The 24,357-nt window shown below is 45.3% G+C and overlaps 1 protein-coding gene across 2 annotated transcripts in view; it reads left to right on the top strand.

The window, feature by feature from the left end:
* AXIN1 (axin 1) overlaps positions 1–24,357 on the top strand; it is a 70,594-nt gene that overhangs the window by 20,891 nt on the left and 25,346 nt on the right. For both annotated transcript variants that reach the window (XM_069029687.1, XM_069029686.1), the window contains exon 3: positions 19,101–19,241. In XM_069029687.1, the coding sequence (XP_068885788.1) occupies positions 19,101–19,241 (141 nt within the window). The remainder of the gene's footprint in view (positions 1–19,100; positions 19,242–24,357) is intronic.

Below are 24,357 nucleotides of genomic sequence, written 5' to 3'. Positions count from 1 at the left end.
GATGAGCTTGGGGCCACTATCTCCCCATCAGCCTCCGGATGCTGATCATCTGATACTTGTCAAAGTTTTGCCCATCCATCACTGGGCTGCTGGTGGTTTTCTCTGTCTGTAGTCCCCAGGTTGGAGGAGCAGGAAGGAACTGGGAAGAGGACAGAAGCATGGAATTTTCCCTCTGGATGTTGTCACAGTGTGGGTTAGGCAGGACTAATCTGGACTGCTCGGACATGGCTGAGTCTTCTTGCTCAGCTTCACCCTGTGCAGTGAGGAATTCTCTGAGCAAACCAAGCCACTGTGCAGTTTCATTCTAGTGAATTATAGGAAAATGACATTTTTCGTGCACCAATATGATTGACCAAGCCTTTCCCAGTGTCCCTGCAGGGTGCTGGGCAGTGGGAACGACTGTGCAGTCCTTGCTCTACACGCAGGTCTGTCACCTCTAGGTGCAGCGGGATGCTGAGCTGGCTCTCTGCAGACTCACCAGCAGCCCTGTGTTCCTTGCCTCAAGGTCATACTGCAAAGGTTACCACAACCAAAACAGTTCTCCTGTGTTGTTTGCACAGTGCTGGTGTTTGGAGGCCCCTGCTCGGTCAGCTGAGGAGGGGAAACGCTAGGACTTGTGTTAGGGTGAGGGATTTTCCAGCCCTTGAAGAACAGCATCTTCCTTGGTGACGTTTCAGCTTTCCTTTGGTGTGATTTGATGGTAGGTAGGGACATCCCTCAGCAGTGGCTGGGAAGCTCCTGTGTCTCTGAGCCCTTGTGCGTGACAGGGACTGAATTCTGGGCTACAGACTGATGATGATGAGCTCTCCTTATGGCTGTTTTATTGCTGCTGTTGTAGATCTTAGAGGTGTCTGGTTGGACTCTGCGAGTTGATGGACACAGTCCTGAGCTGAAATAAACTCTGTCTGCTTGAATTCACCTGTTGGGGTATTAGGGTTTAGGGTAGCCCTAACCCCCTAACCCATGTAGTGCTCCTTCCACAACAGAAATCTATAGTTCAATGTGATACACTGCTAGATTTTTTGCCCCCCAACTGCCTTATGAAAAAGCACTTAACAAACACATCCAGAGGTGTGAATTACAGCTGATGTAATTAATTTGTATTTGTGGTCCTGGCCCCCTGCAGTCTAGCTGGCAGTTAAGAAGAACAAAAATCTAATCTTAGAGAAGATAAGGAATTCTTTGACAAAGGTTAAACCAGGGTGATGCTGCCTTATCATTTGTTCTGGTGTCCTGTGGCAAATCTGTAATTTAAGTAGGTGGGCTGTTCTAAACCAGCAACATCTCTAGTCACCTACCTCGTTTTTTTGCAAAAGACAAGTCTTAAAAAATGGTTAGGCATAAAACAAGACTGAGGCAACTCTAGATCACTGCAGGAATGCCCATCACAGGACAGTCAGAGCCAGAGCCTGCTGTGACATCTGAAGTCTCTCCTTCCCAAGCCCATCTCCAGGCTTGTCCCAGCCCTTCTCATCCCTCCCACCCTGGGGTGAGTGAGCAGCACAAATACTGTGTATTGGAGGAGAGCTGGAGAGGAAGCAGGGAGGGAGGGAGGCAGGCAGGCCAGCGGGCAGCTCCGAGCCAGGAAGCCAGCTTTGCCTTCCCTGCGGGCTGCCTTGGTGTGCTCAGCCCCAGCCCAGCTGCAGCAGGATTTGGTCCCAGCACACTTCCAGCCAGCATGCCATGGCAAGCTTCCCCAAGCAGCAGTTTCCACTTTTCCTCTTTGGTGTCTATTGTTTTGTTATTTGAGGAACTGGAATCCATGATCAAATTGGAAATGTGGTTAGCATCAGTGTCTGATGCAACGGGGTGGGTTTTTTTCCTTCCAGATTGGTCTGAGCCTGAGCACATCTTCCCCTGGACAACTCAAGGGCTGCACAGCTCTCCTGTGACCCACACACTGAGGCAGTGATGCAGCACTCACTGTCTTCACTGCTGAAAGACCATCCCATTTAGTCTCAGGAGAGCTGCAAAGTGCTGGCTTGGTCTAAATCAGGCAAATAGTCCCTTGATCGCAAAGCGAGTTTCCAAAAGGAGGAGGTTGCCTGAGTGCTGATGGTTTCGATTTAGTCATTTAATGCATCAGGAATAGGTTACGTTCTCAATTATTTTGATTTCAATCTAATGTGTTAATAATGTGAGTCTCTTAGAATGAACGTGTATTTCCAAGTCGCTTTAAGTATTTGCTAGCGCAGTAAGTTGAAGACATATGTGAAAGAAAGGGCCATCTGATGAACTGTTATTGTTCTCTTAATTCAACCCACCCCATTTGGGCCACTCAGCATGAATGGCTTTGTGTTTGCTAATAAAATCATGGTATGTTCCCTGCAACACATGTTCTGCATATCCCAGCTAGTCAGCAGCAGTAAAACCTTACTTTTATAGGTTTATAGTGTTACCTTCTCAACTGTGGCTTCTTTTAGATACAGCAGTGTTTCCAGGCTTGGCCTTGGCACACTGGGGCAGGCACACAGGGGTGGCCATAAGCCCACATTTCTGGCTCATCTCCCCCCTTTCCCTTGGCACCTCAGGCACTTGTTCCCTGCATGGCTCATCAGCGGGCGTGTGTACCTCCTCACCTAAAGGGTGCTGTGTCAGCAGCCGCTGGAACAGAAATAGGAGTGTTCTCCTTGGACTGCATCTTCCTCTCCCCAAACTGTTTGGATGAGTCCAAGTTGCTTCTTGGACTGTCTCAGAGTATGGCTATGGGCTCCACAGCTCTTTTATCTGCTGGGCTTAGGAGATGCAAAGATGATGTGGGAAGTGCTCTGCTGTTGGATGATCCCAGGAGAGCTGCAGCCATCCCAGCAGTTTCTTTGGGCAGTCCCTAAGACAGAGGGATGAAAAGCAACCTCTGCCTTAGCACAGCATCTCAGAGAGGGCTGCTCTCAGCAGCTGGCTGGCAGTGGTCCTTCACAAGCAATGTCCAAGCTGCAGGGAATCAGTATGCAGAGCAGCTACTCCCTTTCCTTGGCACATTGTTTTTTAAGGACTCTAGGGTAGAGGGGATTAGACCAAGTTCTTAGGGGAGGAGAATAGCCAGCAGGGGATGGCTGGTCATTTTTGTTCCTTTTGTAGCACAAACAATCTCTCTCTTACTACTCATAGGGCTCGTGAGCCTTTGTGATGTTTATTTGGCTGAAAGATTTGGAGACCTCTGGTCTAGATAGCTCTCCAACTGAGAAGGGGAATTTAGGCACTTGTGATAGTGTGGCCAAAGAAATTACGATAAATATTTGGGAGATTTTATTGTTTGGCATTCGTCAAGAATGGTTTAGCAGAATGAAATCTTTAGTGGAAAGGATGGAAGTCCAGCTGAAATGACAAAGATGTGCCTGGGCTGGCATTGGCACATCTTCCACACTTCAGGGATTAGAAGGAATTGTGTAATAGCAACATAATGATCGGCAGAATTGGCTCATTTGAACTTCAGCTGCTTTTGTTTAGGAGATGGACTTAAAATCTGAAACTGGGTCAAAATCTTTTTTTGCTCTAGAACTAAAAGTTCTACACGTTTCAGACTTCTGTTTGAAGAGCCCTCTCCCTAAATGCTGTTCAGCCAGCCCTCCTGGGCTGAATTTCAGCCAGGCAGGTGACCTTGGCCTGCTAGTTCTTGTCACTTGGGAAAGTGCTGTTGATCAGGACCAGATTTTCTGGGGTCTGATGATCTCCAACACATCCTCTCCTGCTGATGGAATCATGGTCCTTGGTTCCTCTTTAGGACTGATAGAAATGTCTCCTCTCTAAGATGAGGAGCTGAGCAGGCACTGTTCTGGGGGTATATTCAGTCTCCTGGATTCTTACCACATTTTCACTGAAGGTCAATCAGAGTTTTGTCACTTGGTGAATTTGCCCTAGACTACCAGCAGGACAGAAGTCTTCCTCAGCAATGGCATTCTCCCCTAAAATGAAGCCCAAGTCTTTGAGAGCTGTTGTGGCCCTGTTTCTCCTCTGCAGCAGAAAACAAAATCCCCAAAACATTTTTTGTGTGTGTGACTGCATTTCCAACAGTAGAAGAGGATTATTCTTGCGGGTTCCAGGGTCGGCTTCTTGCAGGCATGCATGGCCTTCTCATCTCCTGGGGTTGGCCCCAGTCAGGGAATTGTGCAGATACTTCTTTGCCCCAAAGTTCTCTAACTTTTCCCAGATAATACAGCCTGTGGGGGCAAGGAGGGTTTGTAAGGTTAGTGTCAGGAAATAGCTGCTTGGAAAAGTCCTCTTCCTTACTTCTGGATAAAGCAGTGTGGTAAATTACTCTGACTGCTCACCTGGACTGAGGTAGGCAATCCCACCAGGCAGTCACCCTACCACTCACAGGAAAGGAACAAAGGGATCCTGCACATGGAGAATCCATGTCACCAACAGTAGAATTCATAAATTCCTTTATTATTTGCTAAAAGCTGCAAACACATCTGCAGAATACACAGACATTTGTTATCATCTTGAGCAAGGAGATGATGCCATTGAGTGTTAGCAACATGCACACCCACAACAGAGGAGTCTCTTCACTGCCTTATTCGCGGTGTGAGTTTTACATCACACTGTGGATGTACATGTAGCCCAGGAAAGTCACTCCTAGAATGAAAACCGCTGGCAAATACTGTCCTCTCTTCACTGGATGTGACAAGGTACCAGCAGCAAAGGTTGGCAGCAGTGTCACTCTGCTGTCACATCGTGTCACACAGGAGTCCCACCGCTGCAGCTGCAGATGTGCAGGCTCAGACAGACATTGGTGTCACAAGCTTCTCCATGTTTTGATTAATTCATCTACAGTTTTCATACATGGGTTCAGGGACGGGTGCTTTCATCAACTTTGTGATGAAAATGTGTGCCAAGGATATTATGAGTCATATTCCAGACTCACTCGTAGTTTTGGAGAAGGGATTAATGGGGATGTTAAAATATTGCTCATTTATGCTATAGGCAGAGCTGGCAGCAGTGGCTGTAGTCACAGTTGCCCAACATTCTCCATTATATAAAACTTTGTTGTAGTTGCTCATATCTTTATCAGACTGTGTTGTTTGGTGTTCTTCCATGCTGAGATTCTGCCTCAGGCTGAATTATTTTGGCAAATTTCAGTAAAAACAAAGCGGGAGGAAATTACATTGTTTTGTTCATGTCAGAGTCTTACAATTTACATTGATAACCTTCCAGTTTTCCCACTTTGAAGCAGGGGTTTGGCAAGTGGGTTGCTGGAGGTGGGAGGATGCTGGCAGCTTGAACATGTGTTTTGCCATCCATGTGAGAATCCATTCAATATGACTGAATTACAAACTTGTGAAATGAAGATGGTTTAAAATTTTGGCAGTCAGAGTATCTGAAAAGTGTATTTACCATGGCTAAGACTTCAGAGACAGGAAACTGCAATTCCTGCTGCTCCTGATTGTGGAGCCTTCAGCACTCATTGTTAGGTGAGCCAACTCTCTTCTCACATCATCCAGAAAAGGCACACAAAAAAAAAAGGCTTTTTGTGCAGTGACAGGGAGGAGGTGAGGAGGGGGAGTTCCTCCAACGGTGAGCAGGTGGTGTTGAGAGCTAGCAAGAGACAAGCTGTACAGGGTATTGGAACTGGAAAGGGGTTTTCCAAAGCCTCCCAGAGTTTTCAGGTGCTGTAGCCAAAACTGCCTGTTCTTTAGCCTTTTTGCTTTTTCCATGCATGGGGTGGGTAGAGCCAGAGGAGCCAACAGAGGTAGGAAGGAAAATGCACAGGGCATCTGCATTGCCTCTTACATCATTGAAAGGCCCTGTAGCAGAAGAGACAGAAGATCTCTGCAGGACACAGGGGTCCTTCTGTGCTGGGTTTTCCCAGAGCAATGCTGGAAGACAGCTCTTCTCCCTGGGAGAGAGTCACTGTGCATGCCTCAGCTTTCTGTCTGCTACTTGAGACCCAGATCACATTTGCTGATGTGCTGAGCGTGCATCAAGGCAGAAGTCTTAAAAAACTCTGAGTATTAGGCCCAGAGCATTTCAAAATAAGCACCCGCATCTTGAGAAAGTTGTGACAATTTCAGCATTGCAGTTGACTTTTTGTGCATAAGAGGATAATGGCTTTTCCTTCCCCAGAATAGCAGCACAAATAAATACAAGATACAGTTGTGGAAATTGCCACGAGGAATCAACAGCAAAGTGAGTAATGGTGCATTCAACATGAGATTTGGATGATGTAAAAGTACAAAGAAGGGGGAAAATAAGGATATGAATCTATTTATCCTGTGCCCTGGGCAGATGAAGTTCTGCAGAGAGGAGTAAGAGATAGTGATACATGAGCTGAAGAGATACTTTTTGAGTAGAAGATACTTTTTGTCCAACTTATAGATTGCTTTCCTTGCTGTCTTAAGAAAACATCTAGAGCAATGATGCACTCCTGTAGTACCCACCTGTGTGTATGGTGTGGCCCATAGGCACTATCAGTATGGGCATCAGTAACAGATGGTGGGTTTGTGTCACACAGATGGGCTCCAGTGCTTCACAGCTCTTGTGCTCCAGGCCATACACAGAAAACAGCCTTTCCCTTCATCTGTGGAATTTCATTTCTAGTTATGGCACTTTGGGTGATTGCAATGTGCCAGTGGGTCAGACGAGCTCTAGTGCTCTGCTCCTGCTGTAGAAGAAGAAAATGGTGTCAGCAACACATCATGTCAACTGGGGGTGATTGTGGGCCCACCCACTGCCATCCAAAATGCAGAATTAAATCAGGTCTCACCTCTGGGGCTGCAAAAATGTGGCTTTTTCAATGGTTCTGTGCTGTATTCAGTGTCTGGGGAGTTCTCAGTTGGAGCATTTGAAGTGATTGTAAGATCTTCTCTCCATGTAGGTTTTCTGCTGATATCAGTTATTCAGAGCACTTAAGAGTCTCTCCACATTTCCCCATTTTCACTAATTATCACAGTGTCTCTGGGGCTTCCCTCCCCTGTTGAATTTGGTTGGGTGTCAGCAAGTACCTTGTACTCAGAATTTCTGGAGAGATTAAAAAGACAGCAGTGGAACACACAGAGTTTGCTCATCTAGCCTTGTGTCTTTAAGAAACTGAGGCAGAAAACCAAATACAGTCATCTTTTATCTGAACAGTGGTTAATTTGTTTAGAACAAAAAGCACATTGCTTGCACTGTCACTTATTCCTCCTATATGGAGCTGTCAACTGGTTTTAATTGTAGAAAGATAAATAGGAATGGAGCAAGGCTTCAAACAGCTCTTTTATAGCACTTGGAGTGGACATGGTACTTCATATATATACCACAATAATGCATACCAGATGAAAGGATACTGTGGAATTTGTGCAATAAAGGTAAAAGCCCATATATCTGCCTGTTCCAATGGATGAGAACCAAAACATAAAAAATTTTGAAGGCAAAAATAACAACAAACCCCAGCACAGCTCTTGAAGTCAAGTTTCACCTGCTGTGAAGTGCCCCCAGGAAAAACAAACACAGGATTTGCCCAAGCAGTGGCCAAATCTCATCATAAGGGGAATGGACCACATGTATAAACCTCCCAAACAATTAAAGATGTTTCACCTCCCCCCAGGTCTGGAGTTTAGCTGGACCCTTTGGTATTTCTGTGTCCCAGGGATCACCCTCTGGACTCCTGTGCAATTTGTCTACGAGCAACTCTTTTCCTTTTAATTTTTTCCCCCTCTCTGCCTCCTTCAGAGGTTTTTCTCTCCATTTTAATACATGGTTCAGTGAGGTGAACTGGTTCTTGCACCTTGGATTATTAAGAATGCCTCTGGAGATGTGTCACCCTCAGGAGCGGAGCATGCCCAGCACACCAATCTTGGAGTTACAGTCAAGGAATTCCCAGTAAACAGGGATTACTGACCCACCTGCCCTGGCTCCCTTTGGATGTTGGTCTCCATCTTTCTTAGTTTGCCAGTCAGACACCAAATTTAGATCCATTTGTTAAAGAACAGCCATGAGAAATGGGAAACTGAATCCACTGACTTCATTCTTCCTTTTAAAATATGACTTTATATGACCTTGATGCAGAGATTGATGGTTTGGCTTCCAGGTCTGGCTGGAGATGCAAGGTTTGGTGACTGTCCCAAAACTAGGACTGTGAAAGGGTACTTCATGCTCAGCATCTAAGGAAAAGTTACTTTAATCCTTGCTTTAAAGGCGGGCTGTTTTGTAGCAGCTTCACAAGACCATCTTCCTTCTGTAAGTCTATTTTCCAGAAACAACAGCAAGTTGTTTGCTGTTAGTCTGCTAAACTCTTAAAAAAGAAAGAAAATAAGTATTTCTAGAAAAAGAAATACCCTTTTTAACAGCATGTCTCCCTTAGACACAGTTTCTGTGTTTTACATTCCTTCCAGTGGTTGTTATTACAGTTCTTCTGAGGATTTGTCATTGCTGTCAACCTCTAATAGACCTTGTCAGAAGGACAACATGACTCTGTCCACCCTCCTCTTGCCCCAGACCCTGCATTATATTGGCCAGGTCAGCTTGAGCTGTGAAGGGAAAGTCAGATTACGAGCTCCCAGTAGAGACCAGGAGACTGTGTTAGGATTTATACTTTTGCTGTGATGCTGACGTCTCTTTGGAGCTGAGCAATAAATAATAGAGCAAGTTTAAAAGCTTTTTGCAGCTTGCCAGTATGTTGTTGTTGATACAGCCTGCCATTTGTTAACATGATCCAACAAGTATCCTTTAATGACCCCATTTGGGGAGCCTATGAGACTCCAGAGCACTGCTAGAGAAGCTGTTTCATGGTGCTGTACTTCTGAGACCTACTTATCTGTCATGGTTGCAGTCAGCTGATGCTTATGAACTCTTGCTCATTATAAAATACTGATTGGAGGCAGAAGTCTTCTGCAGGGGTACTTCTTTTCTGTCCCGATCTAATGGTCTCTTGACTTTAAACTTGAATGTGTTCCCTAGATGGAAGTAAAGTTAAATAAGACTTTGCAGGAATTTTTAATGGGAAGATATGAAACGTCTTTGTGAAGGTCTTTTGCTCAACTGAGTTGTTTTTTCATGTGCTGCCAATATCTGATCCCACTTCTTGACCTTTAATATACACTGAGAGAGAAGATTAGGATGTTTTTAATCAGCTGAATCTCCCCTCTGGGAGCACTATTAAATCTTGACTCTCAGCTTTATCTCTACCGGGTCTTGCCAGCCCTCCATGGTTTTGGTTTTGTTACCAGCTGAGGTCAGAGTTCATTCACCTCAAAGGTTCTTGTTCAATGGGGGAAGTTTCTTGGATCATTTCTGTAGGAGTTAAGACACCAGTGAGCAGCTCTGCTTGGAGGCAGACCTCTTCTCTTCATGTACCTTGTGAGCCAGACCTTAATCAGTGAAGTAAAGTCTTTTATTTTGTGCAGGATTACTGTTAATTCTGCCCACCTCATCATTAGCAGGGCTTTCGTCAAAGGTCTTCATGAGCAAACCTGAGTGGTTTTGAGGTGCTAAGTCAGGTGCCTCATAGGCATTCAAAATATTACATCAGCTGGTTTCTTCTGCAACCCAAATTTGTAATTTCATTAGAATTCCAAGTTTGTTGGCAATAAATTGGTAACGAGTATTGAGTTTCATACCATTGTTCAAGTGAGGCTAGCAAGTCTGTGGTCGTGTAGCTCAGCTTATGTTACACGGCCCAGTGGTACAGGCAAGTGGTTTAATGTCAAAGCTGCAAGTACTCTTTGTAAAACAGAGCCCCCCTGAGCTGCATATCTTCCCCTTTCATTTCAGCAATCTGCAATACCACTCAATGTCGTTATTGAAGTATTGGGAAATTTATCCCTGAAAGCAGTACAACAGTGGATTGCAGTGCTGGGGTTGATGCCCTCCTGAAAAACTTTGGCGGTCCAAGGAAGGACTGAGTCCCCATGGTCTTATTTAGCCCTTGGATTCCAGTGGCTCCTGTTCCCCAATGTGGTCCATGTACCTGTAGATGTCCCTGTCCTATGTTTTTGAGCACTCCAGAGGCTCCGTAGGTATATTGGAAGGCAGAGAATGATCTGGAATCATTGGCCAAAGCTGGATGCTTTGTTTCCATCCAAAAACTTACTCATTCTACAGACCCTGGTCTTAAGTTACTGAACTTGTAGAGAAATCTGCTCGTAATTTCTTTCTTGTAAGCCCTTTCTTGTTGAGCAGAAATTTTGGCAAAGAAGAGTCAAGTCACTGGAGAATCCCCAGTTCTGCCTGGTTATACCAGGCCTCCTCAGATCTTTCCTTGGAATGAGCAGGCAAGAGGAAATACTTTCCATTTCAGAGAAGCATGGACAAACAACGTTGCTTCAGACAGAGAAGAAAAGTGGCAGACGGAGTTACAGTGCTGAATCCTGCTGGCCAAAAGCATGCTCTTGCCTTTATTCAGTCATTCCTGGAACACAGTGTTCTTATTGTATTCCTCCTCAGCCTGCTCAGTGCCTCTCCTCGGGCTCAGGGCTCGGAGATGCCCCAACCACGGTGCTGGCAGGTTTGGGGGAGTTAAAAAAAGCATCAAACACATCTTGGCAATGGAACCTGTCCCTCCTTGCCTGACGTTGGGTAAACGTGTGTTCTGAAAACCTGGATCCCGTTAGAAGCGTTCCTGCTTTCTGGAAAACAAAGTACTCGCTTGCCTGGTTTAGTCATTAAGTAAATTTGTGGTTTGGTTGAGACAAAAAATAATGAAGAAAAGCTGTTGAAATCCTGGGATTAATTTGATAGTTTGCAGGCAGTGGTGTTTTTAAGTGGAGCTGCTGCCTTCTTTATGTTGTGAGCAGACCCAGGTACAAACCTGGGCTTCCCTCTTTCCCTGTGCCTCAGAGCCAAGCATTTGGAAGTAATTTGTTCCACGAAGGCCCTCTCGGTGCGGGCGAGGGGGTTGCTCTGGGCTGGGAGCCGCGGTGCGTGGGTGTCAGCACAGCCGGCCCGCGGCTGGAATGCCGGGAGACGCTTTTGGCTGCCTGTTCCATCTGCGGAGGGAGCAGCAGCCCGGGCTGCAGGCAGGGACGGGTGGTCGCTCGCTTGGCATGACATGGAAGGCTCTGAACCGTCAAGAGGTTCACTGGTATTATTCCATCTGTGACATGGTGGCCCCTTCTGGGAAGAACCGTTTCCTCTGGAGCTTCTTTACGTCTCCCGGCTGCCCCGCCTGCCTTCCCAGGGAGGCAAAACCGTGGGGCAAAAGGCAGAGAGGCCCATGCAAAGACCCCCACGGCACTTTGCAAAGCATTTCCCCTCTCCACCAGCCCCAATTTACCTGGGAGAGTCACCAAGGAAAGCAGAGAGCAGGGAGCTGGCACTGAAATGCTGTCTGAAGTGCCTGCTCTGTATGTTCATCCACTTAACCACACACACATACATATACATATATATATAAATATAAAATCACTTGTATTAAACATAGATGTCATTTCAGTCTGAGAAGCCAGTTAGCAGAGTGGAAAGCTGTTGCCAATCAGCCTCTTGCTGAATTTTCCCCAGCTCTCAGTTTAAGCAGGGGAAAGGAGACTGCATTATCAGGCCTCTCTACCTGCATCCATGCTAGCAATCCTGGTGCCCCAGGGAGAGCACATCTGGAGGGTCAAAAAATCAGGGATGAGGACTCAGGTCCCACTCGTTTCAGGGGTTAATGTGTGGACATTCAGAACATCCCTGTACGAGCTTAATTCTGTGCCTTCCAATAAAATATTAAAAATAGTTCTCCTGTGATGTATTGTCTGACAGAGGCCAGGACATAGAGGCGAGTGTGGCTCATGGGTGGGAGCACTGTACCCTGGATATCCAAAACGCACATGAACTGCTGGGTTTGCCCTTCTTTTGTAGCTTCTTAAGTCACTACAGCAGCTTTTGGATGGCTGATGTAGCCTGGCTGCTCCAAAGCAGTGAGGGTCTTGTTCAGTCACAATTAATGCAGCCAGATATCCTGTATATTTTATAGAAAATATCCCTAATGTTGTCAGCTTTTCATGACTGATAAGGATTCATATCAATCATGTCATCATTTAAAAAACCGAACAAAACTACTATGTTATGGTATAAACTCAGACTAATATATTGAAATTAACCTAGGCAGATACCTGCTATTGTTAGATATGGAACAGAATGTTCTGCAACATTCGCTTTATTTCAGGAAGATGATCCAATTGTCCTGTTAATTGTTGTGCAGACATTGTGTTGCCCATATTTTTTTTTTCAATTTAATGAATATCTTGTGCCTTGAGCTATTAAATAAATGAGGTTTGTGGTCTTATTCTAGGGGAGGCATGCATTGTTTTTAGGAAGGACTTGCTTTTATTGTCAGACTCAGATTTTTGCAGTTTTGATTTTAAATCTGTAACTAGTGGACAAAATCCAGTATTTACATTGGGGTGTAATGAGTGAGCACAGCCTCGCCTCCATTGGGAAGGAGGAGCTGGGAGGGCTGGTTTGTAGATGCACAGTCAGATGAAATCTTGAGGGACTTGTTCTGCAGTTTCCTTGGAACACAGTGGTTTCACCTTGTTGTCTGAAAGCCTTTCCTAAGAAGGTTTGGGTGGTGATAGGGCAGTACAGCCACAATATTTAGCCTATCTAGTCCTTATTTGCCTCCTAAGGCAAACATTTTATTTCCTGCATTTCAACTTCCTTCCTATATTCTCTCTCCCACCTTGTTGTATCCTATGATCTAAATTACTGGTTGCAATTAGTGCATCCTCTGTACATTAGTCCTGCCTGAGAAGTAGCATGTCCTTGGTAAATGCAAAGGATTTAGAAACTGGAAATTCAGACTGGTGAATCTTGCATTTAGCTTTTGTAACTGTGCTTTAGTACTTCACAATAACTGCTGAAGCTCCCCATAAAATAATCTCCATGTAGTCCTAAAATGGAATTGAATGCCTTAGAAGAAAAGAGAAGAAGACAAGCCCTTATCTGTACTTTTAGTTACATTTTTATTTATTTCCCTTCTTCCTCTGGCGTGGGAGGATGAATACGCAGGGAAGAAGATACAGATTTGCAAAGGCAAGGAGTGCTAAAGAGCGTCATTTTTTTCATCAGCTTTTAAAAGCCAGACTGTAATCATAAATTCCCTGATAGCTGGAGCATGCAGAAGTCGTCTTTAAGCCTACAAGTGACAGGCTGCTGTTGCTTTTCAAACTTCAGATTTCATTTTTTTGTAAGACACAACTTTGATCTGGTTCCTTTGTAGTGCTCTGCAGAGCGCCGGGGCCGCTGCGCTTGCCGGCTGCAGAGCTGGAAGTGAACTTTCTTGGCAAGAGCCATCTGGAGACCTCAAAGAACAGATTAACTTGTCCAGAATTGATGTGATCTTTGAAGAAGCTGCCCTTGCCTGGAACACATGTGATTAGCCTGACATTGGCAGTGATAAAGTTGAGATGCACAGCAGTGTCTGAGTACCCAGAGTAATTGGGAAGAGTTTTAAGTGGAGCAACCCCAACAATCTGCAATCAGATTATCAGGTAAATCCCCAATTTTAACCTCTTGAGCTGACTTTGCATCCTTAGTGCAGATCAAATCCAGTCAGGAGTGAAGGTTTTCAGCTTTGCATCTTCATAGACTTTTTGTTCTTAGCTTCAAAACGTTCCCATGATGATGCTTTGGGAAAAGCTGTATGGTGCAACTTCTGGGGTAGTTGTTGGTACCACGGATTGGAAACAGACTTTTCTGTTCAGGTGGTGGATTAATGTAATCTTGTAAGTTGGACTCCATGGTGGATGCTGTTGTAATCCCTTGTTTAAAGGTGACCCTGCTGCTGGGACACTCTTGTCAGCACGTGCTATTTAGATATGCTGAAGGGATTTGCTTTGGCTCATACATCGTAGCCAACATGTGCAGCTTTTAATTTGATTGACTGGCTGTGATAATGAAATGTGGAACTGCATGAAGGATGTGACAGTCACCTGCTTGTTGGTAGATGTAAGTTTTGGAAGTAAGTGGCCAGCTGCAGACTCAGTGACATGTCGTTCTGGAAGGACTTTTTGTTTCTTGGATGGAAGTAAGTAAGTTTTTAAAATTTTTTTTTTTTCCACACTGAGTAAGTGGAACATGTCAAAATAATGAGTTAGAATGATGTCTCAGCATTGGACTGCATCCTCCCAATCACAAATGCAAAATGACCAAATAAGAGTAATGCTTAGTCCTGGTTTCCTAGAAGTGGTGATCTTCAGAAATACAGGACTGCAAAAGTTTGAACTAATTTTTCAAAAGTTGGTGTGAAAAAGCAGGGTGGGAGCACAGAATGAGTACCTGGGTCCCATTGAGTTGCAGTCCTGATCTGTGGCTTCTGGGCACCATCCCTCAGCCCAATCACCACCCACCAGAAGAGGAAAGGAGGAATTGTGTCCTGCTGTGAGGTTCCTCACTGCAGTGCAGGAGGGAGGGCATCGACGCTCCTCCACCTGCCATCGGCTGTGGTGAGACATCTGGAGTTTCTGCAGGGCCCATTTTGGAATGTCCTTCTGTGGGACTTGCCAACATCCCCAGAACTCCTGCAGCTCAGAACTTTCCAAGGTGACTCATGAAGTTCAGGTGGTTATCAACTGCCTCATCGCTCAAGGTGTCTGGAAAATGGGATTTCTCCCATGTTAAAAATTAGCTGCTCACCAAAACTGTGGTCACCAAAGGTTCAGACTATGGTATGGGATGAAAGTTTTTGGAAGAGCTCTTTGGGTAGAATGCATTGGAATTTTGTGGTTGTCAGCTTCATGAATCTTTTGTCTCTTGGATTTGCTAATACTGTGTCTCAAACAGGTGCTTCCTTGGTAGTGCAGGGTTTTGGAGGAGCTTCCCATGCCACCAGGGAGTTTGAAGATGCACTTATTTCTGAGGCACCCTTGCAAGAAGAGGCATGCTTGGATTCTATCACAGCTTCAATTCTTTTGAGTAAAAATTTCCTTCCAGAAAATGTCAGTGTCATAAAAATTCAGTGCTGGAGCCTGGAGAAGGTGGTAGCAATGAAAACTGATGGTTTGATCATCTTCCCTGTTAAACTGGGAGCTGTTCCAGCCACACTGGACCTGCTAGCAGGCTTGGGAAGACCATGTCTCTCAGACCTGCCAGTAGAGTGTTGCGCAACTTATTCCCTCCAGTGGAAATTTAAATTCTACAGAATTAGTTGCCTAGAGGCCTTTCATCTTCAATGAAGTTTCCTTCTTGCCTTAGTGGTTTTTTTCCCATGCTTGATGAAGAACATCAGTGAAGGAGGTACATAACTGGTGAGAACCAAAGGGAGTGCCCCACAGATTTGGCTTTGGAGGCGGGATCGGTGAGCTCTTCCTCCCACTGTGGGAGCTGAAGGTGATGCAATTCTTCCCCAGAGCACACCAACCCTGGGATTTTTGCATAGAGCAAAGAGTAGCATGTTTGGCAAAGGTTGGGGACTTTGCATCTTTGATTTAAAATTGAAATAGCCATCAGGGGAAGTTGTTTGAGGGAGACTGGGGATCCCAGGCTGGAAGGAAAAGAATGCTCTTAGGGCCTCAGAATACAGTGGGAACTCCACACAGAGCAAGAGGAATGAAGAGGACCTCACCTCTCTGCTCACTTACACTGAGGCTCCAAGATCTGATGGTGCCGATGTCTAAAGTGCTGGGTGCTTGGTCAGAGCAGTTAGAGATTTAGGGAGGGCTGGGATGCAGCCAAGACAACGTGCAAAATAAACCCAGAAGAGGTAGAAGGAAACCTTAAGGAAGTTCTTGCTGTTTTTCTACGGCAGTTTAGGCCCTTGTCAGCATTACCAGAGTGTTCAGTGATCAGCGAAGGGCTTTATGCAAAGAAAAAGCAGCTGGTCAGGCTGACTTACTCGGGTCACTGTGATCTCTCTTATAATTGTTCCCTATGTGATTATTTTGAGGGTTGAACAACTGAGAGCTGCAGAAGAGACATGCAGCTTTATTTCTGCAATGTAGGAAATGTTCTGTGTTCGTTTCAAAAACGCTCATTGCTCTTTCTGTCTTAAAAAATGAAATAAAATTCTGGAAGGCTGCAGGAATTTTTGTGAAGTCTAACTTTAAATGCTCACCTTTCCTTTTATCACCCTTATCAGTGCATAGAGCTCAGTATGTGAGGTTTTTAGCTGACATTTCAAATCGCTCTGAGGGTGCCTTAATCCCTTTTAAAGCAGCCTCCCCTCCCAGATCAGAAGTGACCGGTTTTTTTTGTTAGACTCCATGTTCCTTTAATGTTTTCCTCCTAATAGATGTTGAAAGCGTTCTTCAGAGGCACGGCACAAAACATTCGAATAGTGATGCGAGCCAGCTGAAGAGAGTTGTCAGGGAGGGAGAACATTAGGAGAAGGATTGAATACAGATGGATTCCTCAAAAGTAATGTAACCTGTTATGATTGCTTTGAAATCCTATACCCTTTCCATCTCCTTACGCTTACCAAAAGTTTACATTTGCATTGAAGTATTAGAGGCAGAGCTAAAATGGAAGTAATCCCTGTTGTATACATACTTAAGCGTGTAATTTTAGCTAAATACAACAGTTGTGACCAAACCTGCATCCTCGGTGGGAAAACCACAGCTGGAGAGGGTTGTGGGAGAGCCTAGCCATCCCGTTTCCTCCAGAGGTGCCAGGGACCACCCAGGACCCATCTGCTCACTCTCGGTTCCTTTGGCCATCGCAGTTCCACATCCAACAACCTCTACAGGTGCTCTCTGCTGCTCTGTCTTTATATCAGCAGATACAAAGGAGAAATGGATTGCCCTGTGCATTTTATTCTGTCTGAGTGCTTTCTTAATATACTGCTAAAATAATCCATGCCTCTTCCAGAGAGTCCTGGCAAAAGGTCCACTAGAAGTTGGTGCTGTATTTTAATTGGGTTGTCCAAAAATCATCCTTCTCTTTGCCCTCAGGGAAGGCCTGAGCTAACCATCATTCCTGCCTCAATTTAAGAGGTTGTCTCAGCCTCCATCAGACCGCTGTCATGTCAGATTTGACAGGAGAGTTGCACTGCACAGCGCTCCTTTAATGTTCAGAACTGACCGTTCTGTACAGGGAGAACGGCTGAAGGGGGCTGGTGAGGTTTTCACTTATTATCCCTTGCTTTTTAGGGTGAACTTGTTCAAATTATTTTCAGTACTTGCCCTAGAAAGCTGTTCTGAAATCTGATGGAATATAGAAATGAGTTTGCTCCAGTGCACATCTGCAGCGACTGACAGAAAGTTTGCATGCTAGAAAGTATCTGTGGTGATTCACCATCCCAAATCTCCCTTTGTGCTCGTCCCCAGCCGACTCTGTATTTGTACCCAAGCGTGGAGAAGCCTCACAAGGCTCCCTTCTGCCAAACAGCCATGAAAAGCCTCAACTGGCTCAGTTTTGAATGCTCTTTGCACCATTCTGCAACTATACTGAGCTTCGTCATCCAAGGAGAAATAGCTTGGAGTTTTGGTTGGTTTGTGGCACACAAAGTATTCATTTTCTCTTTGTGAGAGTTGGAGAGTAATTTGTTTCTAACTGACCCCATAATGGACCTGAAACAATATGATTTTTCCTAGTGACCACTGAATATCCATGATCCCTTAAATTACAAGGAAAATAGGTTGTGTGCTGAGGACCCAAAGGGCAGGTGAACAGGAGCTGGATGAGCAATACATTAGGTGAAAGCTGTAGCCCTGTCCAATTCAGGTTTTAAAATACTTCGGTAATGCTTCCATCCTGGTACACCACTTGCCATCTTTTACATAATAGCATCTGAAAACCTCTGCTTTAAATGGGCTCTTTGCCAGTCCCAGTTTGTGTAGTGCCTGTCCTGCGTTTGTACTCCATACAAATATACACAAACTGCCAGCTTTTCCCTTTGCTGGTGTCTTCCTCACCTCTGGTCCCTCCATCTGTGTGTTTCTCATGGGTTTCCTTGTCTTATGAAAATATAAACTCATCAGGGCAGGGGCTGTTTTCTGTTGTCTGTAGGACTTTAACCACTGCAGTAGAACCAGAAATGCTTTCCTTGGCGGAACAGGGAAGCACACATTGCATGATGTGCCCTCCATGGAGATGTTTGCTCAGGGCCCATTGCAAACCACATCAACCAGGTGCCGATTACTGAGTTACTAAGTAAAAGAGGATGCTGATGAGCTTTGTGATCTGAACTGAAGCAGGACTCTGATTTTCAGGGCTTAGAAAACACAGGAATTCATCAACTTCAAGATATCTTGAAAATGCTGCTCTTCATGCAGAGGGGCAGGCAGGGAGAGCAGGGGATTAAGTGCCGTTTGGTTGATGTGAACATTTCAGTTTGTTCCTTCTTCTGGCAAATTACAAAATGACTTGCAGGAGAACACAATGCCTGCATGGCCTGTCTGTCCTGCAGGGTGGCAGAGCTGGAGGCATGTTGGCAGCGGTGGCTTTTCTATGCTGGTGGCAGAGTCAGCGTGAAAGAATTCTTGCCTGCTTGGTTCACAGGCTCCTTCACCATCAATGCAGGTCTCCTCCTGAGCAAGGAACTCACTTCCCAGGTTAGCTCATGCAGGCAGCCTCCCTTCCTGATGTTTTGCTGAAGAGAAGGAGGCTGGCCTGCATGTATACTTGAATAACAAGGCATGGGTTGTGTACAAACCAGCCTTCATAGATCCATGAGCAGATTGTCCACTGGAAAAGCCAGTGTGATTAGGTGGTCCTTCCTAGTGGAATTTGCAAGTGTCTGATGTACCTCAGTGCAACACTGGAGTTTGGTTTTAGGTACTGTGCTATGAGCAACAGCTGTTTCTTGCTTCACCTCCTTCCCTCTACAAATATGTTGGAATAAAGAGGGATATTAGAGTAAGCATAGAATGGGTGAGCTGTGCTACACATCCCTCCCTGCTGGAAGAGCAGAAGACTGTTTTGACTAAGAAAAACACTGTCTTACTATCTAGGTATTGCTTTTAGATGCTCATAGAATGACAATGCTAAGCATGGACTCCATAAACCCTGATGGAAACAGGACTTCTTCCCTATAGTCTCATTCCCTCCCTTATCTCTAACAGTATCATCTTCATTACTCAATGAATTCCCTTTTTCTTTCATTTAGGAGTCGAATTGTTCATGGCTCTATCAGTGCAACTTATTGTTAACACAGCTTATTCTGTTGTGGAGGCTGGGGCTCCAGGAAGAGTCCTTCTGCCTGGTCATGCAGAGCATGATCAAGGTTGTGTCCTTCTAACTTGACTCTCATTTTTCTCTCACAGGCATGGGTCGTGGAGAGAGCCTGTTAACCCCTACTATGTCAACACGGGCTATGCTCTGGCACCAGCCACCAGTGCCAACGACAGCGAGCAGCAGAGCATGTCCAGCGACGCCGACACCATGTCTCTGACAGACAGCAGTGTGTAAGTAACTCCAGCCTGGGGCACAGCCACGTGTGCCTTCAGCAGTGCTGCTGTTGGGTTGTTCTGGGAGAGAGGCTTTGTCACAGCTGGGCTTGGGGGGAATGTCTGAATAGACCACGGTCATGATCATTCTCACTTTCTTTTTGGTTACTTTGTCACTGTGCAAGCTACCCAGCTTCTCCAGTCTTGGGAACATTTGCAGCATAAAATACTTTGAGTGATCTAAAATAAATGGTGTTTGGTCAGAGTTTCTGCAATGTTTCGTAAGCCAGGTGCAAGAATTGGTAATGTTGGATGACTTTGTAGTAACTGATATGAGATACATTATCTTCTGAATGTTAGACTGAGCCTTCTACTTACCTGGGTATTTCTCTCGAGGTTTTATGCTGCCAAATTCACAGAATGGGTCAGGTTGGAAGAGACCATCTGGTCCAACCTCCCTGCTCAAGCAAGGTCATCCTAGAGCAGATTTCACAGAATTGTGTCCAGATGGTTCTGAAGTATCTCCAGTGAGGTAGACTCCACAACCTCTCTGGACAATCTGTTCCAGTGCTCGATCACTGCACAGGGAAGATGTTCTTCCTCATGTTCAGGTGGAACTTCCTGGACATTAGTGTCTGCCTGTTGCCTCTTGTCTTGTTGCTGGGCACCACAGAGCAGAGCCTGGTCCATCCTCTGAAACCTTCCTGCAGATACTGATGGCCATTGATGAGGTCCCTTCTCAGCCAGCTCTTCTGGAGGCTAACCAGGCCCAGTTCGCTCAGCCTGTCCTCATAGGAGATGCTCCAGTCCCTTTGTTGCTCTCCTCTGGACTCACTCCAGGAACTCTGTGTCTCTCTTGCCCTGATGAGCCCAGAAAACAACTCAGCACACCAGATGGAGTAACAGCTCAGCCTGTGATGGCTCTGCAGAAGGATTTGTGTCTGACCAGTTCTAGTTTGTCTGGTGACCACTGCACTTTAACACAACTTGTGCTGATAAGCCCCAGCCAAATATGTTTTCCCTTTCTGTCTCTCATGACAGTGCCCTGTATCTCACCCACGAGATGCCTTCCTTAAAGATGGTCTGCAAAGGAAGAAAAAAGGGGCTATGAGATTTTGTTGTGACTGCATCTCTCTGATAGGAAGAAAAGGATTTGGGGAAAAATATTCACTGTTTGGTCTGGTTTTTAGTAGTGCAAATGCAAAGTGTCTTTCTGTAGAGTAGAAACCCTTTGTTTCTTCAGGCGAGAGATGACAGGTTTACAGAATTAGGAGAGGGTTTTATTAATGGCAGTGCTGTAAACACAGAGTCCTCCAAGAGGCTCGTTTAGTGTCACTGTGATTGTCAGGAGCTGTCAGACCTTGTTGAAGAAACTTTCCAGCCTGGGCCATGGATGCTGTTAATGGGTGCTGCCACAGTTCCCCACCTGCCCTCAGTTCATACAGTGAGACAGGGAGTGTGCAATATGGCCAGGGAGGTTCTGTGTCTGTGGTGGTCGCCCTGCCTGAGCCAGTAGCTTGCTTGTCTCTGGCTCCACAGAGGCTTGGGGCCATGTAGGAGCAGCTGTGAGTCCATTCTGCACCCTTACACCAGCTCCTCACACGTTATCCACGTCATGTTGTAAAATGGAGGAGGCAGACCTTGGCCAAAGGGGCCTGGGAGGAGGAGGATGCCCCCAGGATAGAACCCTGTAGACAACTGCTAATTAAAGGCTCCATTTGATACAAATCCAGCTGCTCTGCCACATCCTTCTGCAATTCTTCATATTCATCAATTTATGTGGAGGAGTGCTCTGAAGCTAGCAGGAGTCGTGTAACTTCTTGTTATCAGGAGAGACAGATGTAAGAACTCTTCAAAATTAATTAGCTTTTAGCACTTCCTTTCCCACTGGTCCAGAGGGCTCGTGGGGCTGCGCTGATGGTTATACCTGTGATAAGTTGTGATGATTTATGCCAGAGTTCTTCACCCTCCTAATTTTTATTTCACTAGCCACAGTTTGTTTCTTTCACAGGCAGAATAATTTCTTATTGGCCATCCTATGCTCCTTTTTCCTTTAGGCATTTTATCCCTCCTATGTCCACCATAGGCTGCTTCTAGGATTTTAATTACCACCAATATGTGCACTGCCTTCTGCTAATAACTAACCCAATCTTAGTGGTTCATTTTAAGTAGGTTTTGAACTTCATAAGGGTAAACCTTCCTTTCTATGCCTCTCAAACTGGATGCATGCAGAATCCCAAATTGGGATTCTGGATGTACAGCCTTGACTTTTGGCTTACACAGACTCTGTCTGTTTTCAGCACTTGCTCTTCATTACATGCTTTAAAACTCCAGCACCAGATTTTACTCGGTTCTTACATGGCACTGCTGAACCTATCTGCCTCCTGAGTTTCAAAGGAATTTTTGGAGAATTGCTCAAGGCAGCAAAAATGAAGAACAACCAGATGAAGTTAAAGAAGGGACTCCTGCTGCTTGACAAGACTTACATGTCTCAGTGCTTTGAATTTAGGCCTCCTCTGAGGAAAATGGCAATAAAAGCCTCGTTTGCTGATGAGCGAGGTTCTTCCCTCTGTGTGCTGTTTACACACAGCAGTCACCCTCAATAATGAAGAAATCTGGCTTCTGCTCCAAGGCAGCACACGAACGAGGTGCAATCCAAGGCACAAACCTTCATCAGACCCTCCATGAGGGGAAAATGTATCTGGACAATTGGGATGCAAACACTGGCTAATTGAGGAATGCTAACAAACCAGGAGAGCAAGGCATGCTCTTCAGTGCAGGCCAGCTCAGGCCAGTGGAGAAGGCAGGCACCAAGTATTTGCAGTGCTCTGCTGCACCAGTTCCCTTCCAAGCTTTGATGTTGGATTGATCCCAGCAGCATGGGGTTTGGAAGTGGCTGCATGCGAAGCCTCTAGCAAAGACCTGAGTGATGCTCTGCCTGTCTGAGCTCCTGAGCTGGGGCAATTTTTTGGGAGCAGCCAGCTCACCAAACAGATTGTAAAACTGTGCTGTTACAAGCACACTTACCTAAAAGGCCAGCTTTCAACAGGATGTCTTTCCAAGCACTGGTAAATATTATTGTAATGGGTTGAATTTTTATAATGAGTATGTTATCAGTCCCAGTTGTTGGAGTAGTTTGCTTTTTGAGTGGCTTAAAAAACATTGCTCTTAAGTGCCTGTGCTCTGCTGATTATTTTTCAGTCTTCCTGTGTCATAGGAATTCCTCTGCCCTTGTAGGCAAAACAGCTCTGGTCCTCTCTACTGAAACCTGTTTTTATAATCAGCAGGGCAGCTGTGTTGTTTTAGCTGGTTTGTGTGGAGGCAAGGTCTGGGGAGGACACAGTGAGAGGCTCCAGTGAGCGCTGGCCCGGCAATGCTGCGGCCGCAGGTGGGACCAAGTCTCTCACTGCTGATGTTCGGTGGAGGGTCAGTGGTAGGTCAGGGATTTGGGGCTCTGCCTGCCCCGTGGGCTGCTCAGAGCCTGCCCCAGACTTGCAGCAGCATTTCCAGCACAGTCCTAAAGTGCTCTTGCTGTCTCAGATAACCCTTCTTGGGGATAGCATCTTCCCAAGTGGAGGAGGCAAGTCTGTGGGTGGGAGGGGTTGTCACAACAGAGATGCTTGAGGCGAGTTAAGGCAACTAACTGTAGTAGGAAGGCAGAAGGCAGCAGCTGAAACCATTAAATCTCCATGTGATGTTCCAATTCAGATGCAGAAACACATTAGGTCCATATCTATCTTGATTTCTTCAAGAGCTTACATGGTAAACAAGAGGTAATGTCTCCTCTTTAGCCCAGTGTTGTGCTCCAGCTGAACAATACTCCTTCCTCTGGGTCTTATCATGTGTCCTGGCTTATCTTAGTTGGGAGACAGCTTTGCTTTCCCCCAGGCACTTGGGAAGCCCTCAGTGTGGTGCCTGAAGGGATGGGTAGAGAGATGCTCCTTCTTCCCCAATTCCAGTCAAACCTGCTCCAGAGTAGGGATGGCCAGTCCTCAGAACAAAGGGATTTAGGGCAGTGGTTATTCCTTCAAAAAGTCTTGCAGATTAAATGCTATTCCTTGGATGACTGGCCTTTAACCAAAATGCCTGGTGATTTTCCAGTCATGCTTCTTTATGTAAGAAAAGTCTCTTGTGACAGAGGTGCTTTGATAAGAGTAATTGGTAGAAAATACCAGTTTGGCTGTGGATTTGTTTCTGTCTTTCCTAAGGCTAGGGATCCAGAATTACCCCAAGTTTTCCTATATTTAAACCAGTTTAGCCGCTTTTTAATTTAAAAGATCCCAAATGATGATTTCCAATGTGTTAGGCATAATGATTGGGTTTGAAGCCTGTCTGCAGAGGAGCAAAGACACCTCTGATCAGATCCAGCTGCAGAGCCACAGGCAACCCACTGCTCACCAGAGGCTCTTGCAGGTCAGTTTGGAGAGGGGAGGAAGCCTCCACATTTCCCCAACAGTAAACTCATTGCATTATCATTAAATAAACAATAGAAATACTCTTCTTCCCTTGTTGCATTTCAGCTCTGAGCTTTCTGGTGCTAAAGAAAATCACGTGATGAAACAAGGAAAAACAGTTTGGGAAAGTTTTATTCTAAAAGTAGATGTGCTGTAAAAAAGGTTTAATATTTTTTTTCATATATATATATATATATATATTATTTCTCTATCTATTGAAAATATCTCAAAGCAAGCTACCTGACAAAAGGAAAACAAAAGTACGGTATTAGTTTTCCTTGCTTTCCCCCCATCTATTGAATAAGGTTTTGTTGGGATAAAATTAAAGTGCTTATCTTTGAATTTGCTTCCTCTGGTTGAGTTGGCACAGTACATTGAACGAAGGAATGTTCCAAGTTCAGAGGTGGCATTGGGGAATCTAGTTAAAATGACATCAAAGGCAGCACAGCGGGGCTGAACATGTGTTTGAAGCCGGATAGATTAGAGGCCATTATCAGCCTTTCGCTACTGTGCTGGGAACAAAAGTCGATCTTTCCGCTGGGACTGCTGCTGGGGAGAATTAAAAAAAAAAAGAGAGAGAGAGAGAAAGAAAGAAAAATTGCACTTTCTAACATAATGCCGCTTTCCCTGCAAATGGCCGTGTGGCTTTAGTGTGCGAGTTGTGTTCTGGCGCCCGGGTT

Source organism: Aphelocoma coerulescens, chromosome 14 (genome assembly GCF_041296385.1).
Source record: "Aphelocoma coerulescens isolate FSJ_1873_10779 chromosome 14, UR_Acoe_1.0, whole genome shotgun sequence".
Lineage (NCBI taxonomy): Eukaryota > Metazoa > Chordata > Aves > Passeriformes > Corvidae > Aphelocoma > Aphelocoma coerulescens.
The sequence above is the reverse complement of the archived record's forward strand: the minus strand, read 5'-3'. Positions and strand labels throughout refer to the sequence as shown.